This window comes from Varanus komodoensis, unplaced genomic scaffold, assembly GCF_004798865.1.
Source record: "Varanus komodoensis strain SLA01 unplaced genomic scaffold, ASM479886v1 scaffold29_1, whole genome shotgun sequence".
NCBI lineage: Eukaryota > Metazoa > Chordata > Lepidosauria > Squamata > Varanidae > Varanus > Varanus komodoensis.
In genome coordinates, this window is record NW_025335759.1 from 9295866 (window position 1) to 9308384 (window position 12519).

The 12519-nt window shown below is 56.9% G+C and overlaps 1 protein-coding gene across 4 annotated transcripts in view; it reads right to left on the reverse strand.

Annotated features, from left to right (window-relative positions):
- Nucleotides 1-8868: 8868 nt before the first annotated feature.
- CADM4 (cell adhesion molecule 4) overlaps nt 8869-12519 on the reverse strand; it is a 98636-nt gene continuing 94985 nt past the window's right edge. For 3 of the 4 annotated variants that reach the window (XM_044434802.1, XM_044434803.1, XM_044434801.1), the window contains 3 exons: nt 11619-11791; nt 10742-10870; nt 8869-8999 (listed from right to left, as the gene is read on the reverse strand). In XM_044434802.1, the coding sequence (XP_044290737.1) occupies nt 8890-8999; nt 10742-10870; nt 11619-11791 (412 nt within the window). In that variant the 3' untranslated portion in view covers nt 8869-8889. Of the gene's footprint in view, nt 9000-10130; nt 10285-10741; nt 10871-11618; nt 11792-12519 lie in introns of all 4 variants that reach the window. The other variant, XR_006415186.1, reaches the window with a different exon arrangement.

Consider the following 12519-nt stretch of genomic DNA (forward strand, 5'->3'; position numbering starts at 1 on the left):
TTTTTTTCTTTTATCACCAGCATTCTGCATGGTACCCAAGGGGGATATAAACCAACCCAAGCCAACGACAGGCACCGAGCAGCGCTCCCCACTTCTACAGAAACTCGAGCCATAAAAGGCCTCTGTTGGATATTAAGCCCTAATAAAAAACCCATCATCCCTTCTGTCTATGTATATGTCAGAGGCAGCGTCTCTACATCATGCAAACCAGCGGCCCTACATCATCCCAGATAAGAGCACAGAACGGGCAGGGTGGCGCGGCACTCGGAGGGTTAGATGCCGGCCCGCAGTCTGCTCCTGCCCCGGTCCAAACGAGGTGGCTTGCAATCCACTCTTTGTAGTCAAAGTAACTTTTATAGATGCCGCGATGCACCAGGGATCTTTAGTCAGACAAAGCTGTGCATAGAACTATTGTGCAGCGCAGGTTGGGAAGGAAATAGCTCAGTCTTTTAACTGCCTGAACTAGGGGAATGCGCACTCTCCCTCTTTCTCTCCTTCCTCCGCTACGGATTTGGAATGGGAGCGAGTCTCCTGTGGGCGATTTGTCCCACCTTCATAAAAATGCTTGAATCATCTTTCTCTGCTAAAAGATACTCAGCGCACTATTCACGGGTAACACTGGCAGGGCCTGTGTGATCCTTCAGTGTGACGGGAAGAAATTCTTCAGGGACAGCCTCCCTCCATATTGAGGAGCAAAGAAGGAAGCAAGCTAGCTTCACCCACTGATTTTCTGCCTGCCCTGGAGACACACGAGGACACATGCTCTGCCTTTGCTGGTATGAGAAAGTAAGTTGAGGCCTTCTCCAGTTTCCAGAGTGATGCCTCGCTCCGCCTTTTGCTCTGTTCGAGTTGCGCACATCCCCAAGCCCTTCAGGCGATTCCAGCTCTCCCTCGCCGTAATTTTTTCAGAGAGCTCCATTTTCCTAAGCTGCACGCTAAAACTGACGAGGGTGGATTTTAGTGGGGTGGGGGGAGGACAGAAAACAAGAGGACGGGTGGCCGCCTTCCCTGTGGGAAGCTGTTTGTGTAAAGATCTGTAAAAGTTAATGTGGGGTTTAATGCATGCAGTACAGCCTTATGAGCAGCTGAAATTTGATAGCTACCGTGAAATTCAGTATCTTCCAACCGCAAAAAGAGAGCGGAGATGCTAAGTGGCAGACTGGGTGCTGAGACAGATCTAGGCTGCGATTTAGGGCAGAATGTTGCAGAGGAAGAACTTTGGCTGCAGCAGCAAGTGGGATGGAGTCGATTTCTGTAGCTAATGTAGCCAGATGTTTTCTTCTATCTGGTAGCACGCTGGTGCTTTTGACAGCAGTATGACAAGCAGAAACACAATCAGCAAACCTTTTTTCTTTGCTGCATCTGCATGCTTTTTTTAAAAAATCAGCACAGCCCAATTCCTTCCCCCCAAAGGGCACAATTTAAACTTTCAAGGAGTGGAGGAGTACAGATTCCGGCAGGGGGGAAGGAGAGATTGACAGCACGGCTCAATTTTCTCTTGGATGTATTCAAGATTAGATTGCAAAAGTGCAATGCATTTTAAGAGGTTGTAGCTACATCATCCAAACGAGGGAGACGTGCCCCTGAAGAATAATTACATGTAGCTTGAAATGGGGGTGGGGGAAGGGGGCCTGCCCCCTCCCAATACTGAAACAAAAGAGTGGCTGGTGGGAAGATGATTAATTGGATGCAGGTCAAATCGCAAATGATGTCTGTATTGCTGGGTAACCCATGGCTGATTTCAACCAGGAGGCATCCCCTTCCCAGAGAGGCTAACGGCTATGATGGCATCTATGACTTGGACCCAAAGCCCTCACCTTTGCCCAAACGCCATGCCCTCGCCTTGGGATTTGGGGGCGTGGACCTGGCTTTGAAAGGCACAACGTGCAGTGCCCTTCTTGACCAGTAGCACTTCAGCTTGCCTAGCGGGGAGAAAAACAGCAGAGTAGATTAGAGGGGAGTTTTGGTTGGTTAAACATGAGCAGGCTTACCTTGAAAGGCTAGCGGAGAAGGCTGGCAGCCTCTAGCTGAGGTTCAGGCCCAGGGGGGCCGTGTGCCCTTTTCTCTCGGTGCTTCACCCAGCTGAGCTTCACCACATTTGGCACTTGGGCGCATGAACCAGAAAGAAAAAGCGCTCCCTGCACCACGAGCCGGCCCAGTGGGGATGTCCGGAACCTAACCGGGGCCTGCCTCCCTCTGTGGAAAATGCAACCCTCCACTTGAAGCACTTGTGCATGTCTTTAGGTATGTAATTGCGTGTAATTGGTGTGTTGCATGAATGAAGTCTTACCGAGTCAGATGGACCTCCCTCCACACACACACACACCCCAAAACAGAGGGGGAGATTGATGGTGTCCCAGCTTAACAAGCCTTTGCCTGTGATCTTTGCTCCTACTCCCCCTTTGCTTAACTCGCTGCCCCCCCCCCGATGCCTCAGCCCTTTCTCTTGCCATCGCCTCTGCCTCCCCGCCTTCGAAAGCCACTCCACCCCCTGCCTCTTTCAGGAAGCCTTTGACCTCGGCTCTTCAGCCCTCATTTCCAACCTGCCAATACGAAGCCAGAAGTACATGGAACGGCACTTATCCCCATTCATCTGCTTCTGCCTTGTGCTGATGTCTGGATTCAATTTGCTAGTTCTCTGGGGCAGGGACCTGCCTCCTCTGCCGAGCGCGCCGCTCCAAGGTGCCTCTCTCCGCGAAAAGATCAATGAAAGTGCAGCAGCCAGTTGCGGTTCCAATTGCACAATTGCTCGTGACACAGCCTGGAAGGGAGGAGCAGGAGGTCTCCCGCAATCTGCTGCTCTTCAGTGCTTTTGCCAGCATCTGCCGTGCAGCTCCCCCAGTCCATGGCAAAAGCCTGCTGGAAAAAACCCCTGCTTCCTTCTGCACAGGGCTCCTGGTTATGTTGTAGTGGGGGGTGTGGGGGGGTCATTTGGAGCCTTGTTTCAGCCGAGGCCTCTGGCACAGTCCGCAGTGATGCTAAGAAGCACGTGTCTCACCCTCACCTGCCACAGCAGGTGGTCACACGCAAGTTGATGAGGCAGCTTCCGAAGCAGAGAAAAGTAATGTCCTTGCACGCGTGAGCCCAGCGCCTTGCTTAGAAAACAAGCCCTTTCTTTCTTCGCTTTCCCATCCTTCAGCATCCCCTTTGGGGGTTAACTCACTGCTTCGTTAATGTACTGACAAGGGTTGCCAGCTGATTGGATTAGGCGTCCAGTGAAGCCCAGGACCAAAAGGCCAGGAAAGATACTCACCTTTTAATGAGCGAGATGAGGGCCATTAAGGAGAATTTGATTCCTAGGCGCGCGCACTGGCCCAGCAAGCTGCACCATCCATCTTCGCGCTGGCAGTCGCCATCATGCGCACGAGCCAGAACAGATGGGCCCAGTGGCTTGATCCAGCCGGGCCAGAGGAGCAGCACGGGGCCAGGGCCCGGGAAACAACCACAGGCAGGTGGCTACTCAAAGGCCATCGGAGAAGACGGAGTTTTCAGACCGTACACCGACACGGTGTGTGCCTGAAAGACGGCGACGGGTTCACCTAAACTGTGAGATAAAATGTCAGGCCCCAAATGGTGTGATGAAGAATCCCACCAGGAGGCCATCTGAAGGCATGTGAGCCAGTCGCCCCATGGAAAGGTGCAGTACAAATGAAATACTTCCGCCTGGCCATCCAGACCTCCAGCCCGCAGGATGCCTCCAGCTCTCCAGGTTGCCTCCCCTCACCTGCAGGACGGTTCTGTGTTTTTGGAGGGGAGGAGCTGGGGCAGCCAGGGAGCTGTGGACGGTCAGCTTCGATGCTCCCTTTCCTTGACTGGGGAAGGGGAGCAAGCAGCAAAGCCAGCTTGGGACTCCACCACCTCCTTGAAGAGGGTCGAGAAAGGAGAAAAAGCTACATGGGCCCATTGTGTAGATTAATAGAGATTAATAGGGATGGAGAGATAAGACCTGGAATGTCAGCTAGGATGGGCCAGAGGTCTTCCAGGGGCAGGTGGAAGACCAGCCCAAGGGCGGTAAACTAGTATAAGGGGCAACTTCCTTTTCTTGGGAAAGCCAGCCCTTCTTCTTGCTCCCCCTTCCACATCCCCTCATGTCATGCCTGCTCCCTATTAAACTCACTCTTCGGTTAATGCTTTTACCAAGCTGGGGCAGGAGAAAGTGGCTGATCCTATTAGAAGCCAATGAAGTCCCGGCTGGGCGACACTTGCCTGCTACTGAGTGCACTGGGACCATTGAATTCCTGGGCATCTTCACTGCGGTTTTACTTAAGGGCTCATTAACGTGATCTGCAACATAAGAGAGAGGCTAAAGGGCAGCAGCAGAGGTAAACATGTTGGAATGAAGCAGTTTGGATGTACATCTGCCACCTTCCAAGGCTTCTCATTTTAGGGAAGGGTTGTTGTTAGTTGCCAAGTCATGTCCAACCCATCACAACCCCACGGACAACATTCCTCCAGGCCCTCCTGTCCTCCACCTTCCCCCGGAGTCCACCCAAGCTCACAGCCACTACCCCAGTGGCTCCATCCAGCCACCTCATCCTCTGCCGTCCCCTTCTCCTTTTGCTAGCAATCATTCCCAGCATCAGGCTCTTCTCCAGGGAGTCCTTCCTTCTCATTAGGGGGCCAAAGTATTTGAGTTTCATCTTCAGGATCTGGCCTTCTAAAGAGCAGTCAGGGCTGATCTCCTCTAGGACTGACCGGTTTGATCGCCTTGCGGTCCAAGGGACTCGCAGGAGTCTCCGCCAGCACCACAATTCAAAGTCCTCAGTTTCGACGCTCAGCCTTCCTTATGGTCCAACCTTCACAGCCATACATTGCAACTGGGAAAACCACAGCCTTGACTATATAGGGAAGGGAACCTGAACTCAGAGCCCATCAGCTTTTATGGTCTTCTGGCCCTGTGTGAGCATGTCACGTCCTCAGACTGCCTCTGGTAGCTCAGGGCCCCAGCAACACTCAACAACAGCTAACTCCTCTCCTGCTCCTTGCCCCTTTAAAGCACATTCCCACCCCCCATTCAGCCCCAGGTGGCTGGGTCCGGCCATATCATCCCCCACTGCATTCCACATGGTGGCCTCTCACCACTGGATGTGGCCCTTGAAATTTCCCATAATGACCGAGTGACACTCCATAAGGGCATTGTGGGTAAATAAAACCGCAGCTCTACTGAAATGCAGTTGCCATTACAAGGAGAACAACGGAGGCGATGTGGGCACTCACTTGCTGTCTAAAGAAACCCCTCACAATGCGGCAAGCTTTCGCTGCACTAGAATGCTTATCTGCCTCCACCACAAAGCATGGATATTATGCCAGTCAGAGAAACGACCTATGAGGTATCCAGAAAGGTGAACACAGAAGAGAAGCTGCAATCCAAATGGAGGACACCCTGCGGAAGGGCTTCTAGGCTGACTCTGGCCAGGGAGGCGAAGTTTATGCCAGAGATCACGAACTTGGGCGCACACCAGAGCTGTTGGTTCTGCTGCCTTTACAGGGATCATCGCTCTAGCTACTTGAACAGCACAAGTGAAAAGAGCTGCAAACCTGGAATTTATGCCATTTGGTTGAACATTAAATTCCGCCCCCTCCCCAATCCTGCGATTGTTTTAAAATATTTTTACTGGTAGCTCCCAGTTGAAATGTTTTCCACGAGAAGAGAGTTTTGTACAGAATGACAGATGGGGACGTGTACAGAGACCCGGTGGAGTAATAAAAGTGAGAGCGAAGGAGAGAAATGGAAGGGAAGCAGGAAATATGCAAAGGCGCTGGAATACTGGCTGCTCGTACGGTAGAAATGGGGGCTTGGCGCATTTATTAAGGGCTTCTGACTTAAAATGGGCCCTGCAAAAGAGTGCGAATGGAGCAGAGGGCGGCATGGATGCCCGCAGGAGGCGAGAACGTTTCCGGGGGGGGGGGGGGGCGCAGGTGAGACCTGTCGCAAGGAGGCAGACCCAGACCAATCCTGGGCGCAAATGCTGCTTTAGGGATTGCAGGTTTTAAATTCCTGCTCAGCCATGAAGCTCTCTGGGCAGGCGGAAGCAGCCCTTGTCTTTCCACCGAACTCGTGTGAGGGGCAGGGGAAGGAGGAAAAGGGAGCCTTCCTTGAGCTCCTCAAAGGACCGGTGGGATCCAAATGGGCACCACTGCAAGGCCAGAATGGGATTGAGCTTCCATATAGCCTGAAGTGCCTCATCCTGCCTCATCTTGGAAGCTAAGCAGGCCTGGTTAGTGTTTGGAAGGGAACCTTGACCTGTGCATTGAACAGGGGGTGGGACCGGATGGCCTTCCAGGCCCCTTCCAACCGTGATTCACCTTGGCGTAAGAGCGCAAGACACACTCCGGTGCAGGCACTGGCACAGTCCCGGACAAGCTGTGCACTCTGACTCAATTCTCCCACCTGTGAAATGGGAACAGCAGCAACCTTTTGAAGGAACCCAGTACACTCCGCACCGAGATGGATGTGCGCTCTCCAGAGTCGACCAGCAGCTCGTGCCTGTTCTTGGCCCCCCTTTCCATGGCTTGCTTTGCAAGGACGTTCTGAGGGTGGAAAGAGAGTATTTGCTACAGATAGCGTGATGCAAAGGACTCAGGATTACCTTGAAGGGGTTTAAGCCCCATCAGTTCCAACTGCACCCCCCCCATGTGAGAAAGCAGCCTTGACGCCCAGTCGCTGCAGTTTCTGGGGCTTGAAGGGTGGCATATAACTCCCCCCACCCCAAGCTTTTGTTTAGGTCCCCTCTTCGGGTAGCTGCTACTTTCTGTACTTTATCCCTTCACTGGGAGTAGAGGGCAGAGAGCTAAGACCCCCCGGCCCCAAATGTGTTGGAGCTGATGGTGCTCCACGACCCAGCAGGGACTCATGAAAAAGGATCCCACAACCACTGGTGTTAAAAGAATTAATCAGGGGGATTTATTGAAGTATCAAAGGTGGTTAAAAGGCAGACATAGATATTTACATATATATTAACTTTCGGGCACCGGGGAAACAGTCTCGGGCTGCAGAGGAACAAGTCCCCCGCACACTCCCGACCCCCAGTTATATATTAATTATTATATTTTCCATTTTTTTAATCTCCCCTTCCAAGACACAAACAATATAAAATAAAAACGGCGAGCCAGAGACGGACACAGAATCACACGTCAGTTTCTTCCTTCTGTTTTGTCGGGTTTCTTTTTTCCCCAGACGAAAGACGGAGGGAACGGGCTTGGAGATTTCAGAAGGGGGGGCATGGAGGGGGTGAGAAGTGGGCACCGACTGGCACAAATGGGAGAAGCTGGAGAGGTCAGAAAGAGCCGGGGGGCCGAGGGTGGGGGAGCTGGTTCCTCTGGGGCAGCGTGAGTCCCTCCGATACCCCCTCAGCAGCTGCCCGGGGCCGTCTGTCCCCAGCTGTGCAGGGCAGCTGCCATTCACGACAGCGGCTGCTTTTCCAGATGTTGCGATGGAGGCATCTCGGGAGGCGAAGGTCATCCAGAGAGGATCAAAAGGGGGGCTGAGTGAGGGGTGCGTATTGCTGAGCCGCCTCTTCTGCCCTCTGGGGAAATCCCCCCCCCCGTGGCATCTGGGGGCAACTGAGCAGAAAGGAAGGAGGGCCGGGGTGGGTGAGCGACCCCCAGGGTGCTTTGATCAGGCGCTGGGGACAGGATGGGATGGTGTAACATTACCACCTGCGCAACGGGAGCGAGGACGAGGGGACACCCCCCCAGGCCACCTGCACTGGCCGGTCTGGCTCCGCAGAGGCACCCAGGATGGCCTCCCCCCTCCACGGACACGGGGCCTTGGGCCAGGCAAACCGCACGCGCGGGACGGGGGCCAGACGCTCTGATGGTCTCGGCGCCCCCACCCCTGCCCTGGCTGAGCACGTCACGTAACAAGGACACAGACAGACACAGACCCCTTCCGCTCCCCCCTCCCCTCCCCCCTCCCCTCACCATCATGGCTTTCAAGGAAAAAAATAAAGAGAATCCAACCTGCTTCTTAAGGCCCAACGCGGCTGGCATGGCCCGGCCTCACGGGGGGGGGGGGTCACACGGCTGAAGGGGTGCCGCAGCGGGCGCCCCAAAGAGAACTCGGGACGCCCCGGGGACTCGCGGCCTCAGCGCCCCGGACACGTAGCTTGCCCCATTTGGCTCCCTCCTGAACGCTGGAAACAGACCTGAGGGGTCCCGCCTGGCACACCGTCCCGCCCGCCCCACCGTCTCCCAGCCAGCCCTTGGGGAGGGCTGCTCCCTGGAGCAAAATTGCTAGCCCCATCTCCTTCCCCAGATATTTCGAGACTCAGTGCTAATATCTGAGAAAACCCGAGGCTAACAAGCCACAGCGGCTCCGAGGGTCGGCCCTTTCCCGCAAAGCTGTTCCCCGCCACGCACCTACCAGCCCCCCGCGATCATCGCAGCGGTGGTCCGCCAGCGACTCCCGGCTCCCCCCCTCCCACAGGGCCACTGCCAGGCTATTTACAAAGAGACCCACCCCCCCGCTGCTCTGCCGCTCCCCAAGGGAAACGGGGGTGGCCGTTCCACCGACGCAGAGCCGTGCGCACATTCACCCTCCCCAGATTTCTCGGGATCCGACTCCGACGCGAGCGCGAGGTGGGGGTGCATGGCAGGAGCTTCGTGGCTGGGGCAGCGCTCAAGTCATCGGTTTCCAAAACAAAACCGAGGAAGTGGCAGCCGGGTGTCGTTCTTCATACAATGGAGTTTGTATTCTTTCGAGCATGTTTGCTTCGTTTTTGTCCGGTTTTTCGTATCCATCCCTCCCCCACCCCAGCCAGAGCGGCAGCTTCTCCTGTCAACCTCTCCTCCGATCGGCGCTCCCCCTCCGCGTCCCCCAACATTCCGCCCCCAAACCCCCTTCCCGCTCCCATTCCCGCTCCCCGCTCCCCCCGCTCCCCCCCAGGCTTAGATGAAGAACTCTTCCTTGCGTTTATGGCCATCGCCACCGTTAAGAAAGGCCTCGCGGGCTTCCCCGTGTTCATCCAGACCACTGGCCTCATGCGTCAGGTAGGAGCCTGTGAAAAAAAACAGAGCGGGGGGCATAAACGGGGAGCGGGCACCGAGCCCCCCAGAAGAAACCCGTCCCCACTCCTTGCACACACACCATCGACCCACAAATGTGTTCTCGCCACCCAGCTGGAGCCGGAGCCACTCCGGTGCACAGCCGGTCAGCGCAAAGCCAGCTCCCACACCCTCTCCCGCGACCGAGAACAAACCCCAGGAGCAAGCCGGGTGCCCCATGGCTCCCACAGGGCACCCAGGTCAGCGGGCTGCAATCCGCAGGGCCACGGGGGCCGAACCGGGCCCTCGGCTGACCCAGGAGCCCGTAGAGGCAGACCAGGAGCACTTCCTTCTTTCCCCACTCCCTCCTGGAATGAGGGAAGCGTGGGGCTCTGTACCCCCCCCCCCCCCCCCATCTGTCGGCAGGCCTTTCACTAGCACGCCGGACCCACCAGCCCTGGGCTCTTGAATGCTGCCATATCCAGAATCATCCCCGTGAGCTCCATGGGAACAATGGAAAATTATTCCACTGAGAGGGACGGAGAGAGCCAAGGAGGCACTGGCAGACCTTGCTCTCGCTCTTGCTCACGGCATGCGCTTTCAGGGTCGAGAGCGTCCGTGATGCCTGCAGACGCAGACGCAGGAGCGCTTCTAGACTGGGAAACCTTGTGTCATTCTATAGGCCTGTTGAGTCTTGCCAAGGCACTGCAAGCAAGAACTATGATTCCGAAGCGCAGAAGAGGGGCTCCCCGGAAGGGCGAAAAGACACCCAGGCTATAAGCCCTGTGGAAGCACCGTAGGGTCGTTAAAAGCAGAACTTCCCCCAAAGCCATCTTCTGTAACTTATATGTTTAGGTGGCCGGTGTGGAGTGCTGGTTAAGAGCACAGGACCGGGACTCTGGCGATCTGGGTTCTAGTCCCCGCTCGGCCACGGAGCCCACTGGGTGACCTCTGGCCAGCCACAGACTCTCAGCCCAGCCTACCTCACAGGGTTGTTGTCGTGGGGATAAGACTGAGAGCAGGAGGAAGAAAATTATGCAAGCCACTTTGCTGTATTGAAAAGAAGAAAGGTCGGACGGAGCTCAGATCAATCAATATTTATATACCACACTTTTCCTGCAAGGAAGGCAAGGCAGCTTACACACCTCCTGCCTCATCCTCTGAACAACAGTTGTGTGAGGCAGGGTGAGCTGAGATTCCACGACGGGCCCAAAGTCACCCCGGGAGCATCAGTTCCGAGGGAGGACTGGCATCGCCAAGCCCCGATCCAGGGCTCCTACCTTCTGGCACGCTGCGCCTCTGAAAAGATTCACAGTGGCTGTAAATAAACAGAGTGAGGAGGAGGCAGCGAGGAGCAGGCGGTTCATCCAGAGGACTGAGCAGGAGCCCCGTCCCCAGCGCTTGCACCAGCACCGAGTGACCAGCGGGGCCTGTGAAGTCCTTCCGCTCCCGTCCTAAGGGGAGACTTGGGGAAAGACACAGGCTGGCTGCGGGGACAAGCTCCCCTCAAGTGTCACCCCCAAGGCTTCACCCCAAGGCTTCCCAGCCGCCCGCCTCTCATTTCAACCCAGAAGTGGAAACAGGCTTTTTAGAAACACACGCCTACAACCTGAGGGAAGAAAAGCCAGGCTGCTCAAGAATTCAGTGCCACGGTGAGGGACGCGGCGTTCCTGTTTCTAGCCAGAGACGCCCTGCCAGCCGCCCCGGGCCTCTCCCTTGTGCCCGCGCCCTGCCGCTGGCGGGTCCAGCCGCTGACCTTTCTGCCGAATGGAGCACCACACCATGACTATCAGCACACAGATGACGAGGAAGACCAGCAGCGCCAGGATGCCCCCGACGATGGCGTAGGGCACCGAAGTCTGGGCCTCCACGATAGCCCCGGGGTCTGCAAGAGACAAAGGCCTAGTGCGTGAAGGGGCTCGGCCTGGCCTGTTTATGGCTCCCCTCCTGGCAGGAGGAAAGCAAGCCGCTTCTTGCTTAGCAGGGGCCCCAGAAGGAGCTGCCATCCACGGGGCTTCTTTCCTAGCCCTCCCTGGAGCCTGTGACCCAAAAGATGGGCGGTGCCCAAGCTGCAGGGGCTCAACGTGAACCATCCAGTCTGGACAGTGCGGGGCGGATGTGGCCCAGGTGGCACAATCCATGACCGAGAGCGACCATGATGGAATGTCCACCTGAATGTAGGAAAGGTTTTAGCCGAGCATTTTCTATGTCCTGTCGGTTTTCCCAGGCAACCCCATGCCCTGGGGGGGGGGGGGTCTGGGCTCCCCCACCCTGGGGGCAGTCAGGAGGCAGGGGGCAGCCACTGAGGGGTGGTTTGAGTGGGAGTCCTGCACTGCGCAGTGGGGTGCACCTGATGGCCCTCGGGCCCCTTCTGACGCTGCTACTCTAGGACTGCATGTGCAGGAGTTTTATTCTGAGGGGCAGGGGACGTGTGGGGCACTCCACTGTTCCACAGTGGGGCAGTCCAGAAACACTGGCTTGCCTGCCCGCTCCTTGCAGTGCACGGCTGGGACGGCGAGCGTCCTCGGGAGCAGAGCGGCCACAGGGCTGCAGGGGGAGCCACGAGCGGCGCCGGGGCACAGGCAGAGCCGAGCGCGGATGCCGCAGAGCGCCGGCGGGCCAGGCTTGCTTACCGTAAACCACCAGCACGTACTGGTCCGACGAGCGGCCATGCTTGTTGGCCACCTGGCAGGAGTAGGTGCCGTTGTCCAGCATGCTGAGGCTGGAGATGGTCAGCACCTCGCCCTCGATCAGGGCCCGCTCAGGCAACGAGTCGTTTGCTCGGCTCCACTTGATATCCGTGGGGCTGGGGACAAAAAGGCCGGCCGGGGTGAGCCCTCTCCCTCTGCCCCCGGCCCCCGTCTCTGGCGCCCTCTGCTGGTCGCACGGGCGGCATGGCGCCCTCCCTGCCTTCCCGTCACGGCGACAGCTCCCTTCCCTTCAAGGTTATTTTCAGCCGGCGCTGCCAGTACGGGTGATGGATGGCGCACGACGCCGGGCCGCTGGATCAAGGGGCGCTCGGGTAATAACTCCGCTCGGGAATTGTATCCATCCGTCAGGGAGAGAGGTAGAGCGAGCAAGGACAATCTGCCCAGCCGGCAGGGCCGAGAGACGCAACCGGCAGAGGACGGGGCCGGGGACTCTTGTCTCGAGGAGCTGGGCCCGTAAGGGGGCGGCGGCGGCCGCGATGAGAGGAAGAGGGGCTGCCAGATGCCCCCTGGCCCAACACGCGTCCTCAGAATTAGACCCCTCTTCTCCTTCGCATCCGTTCAGTGCAAGGACTGTGGCTGACGACAGACCCACTTCTGGGGCACACGGGCGAGGCTTTCCTTCCCAGAGTCGGGCAGCTCCCTTTGGTCGAGGGCTGCCCTTGGGCAAGCAGGTTTCGCCCGTCTTTGGAAATTACAGCCAAGCCTGGTTCCTGGAAGTGGGATGTGGTGTGCGGCCACAAGCGGCAATTCCTCTTCCAAACTGTCACTCTCCGAGCAAACTGTCATCTCGTTCCTGCCTGCGCACCACACGCCCCGTCACTGG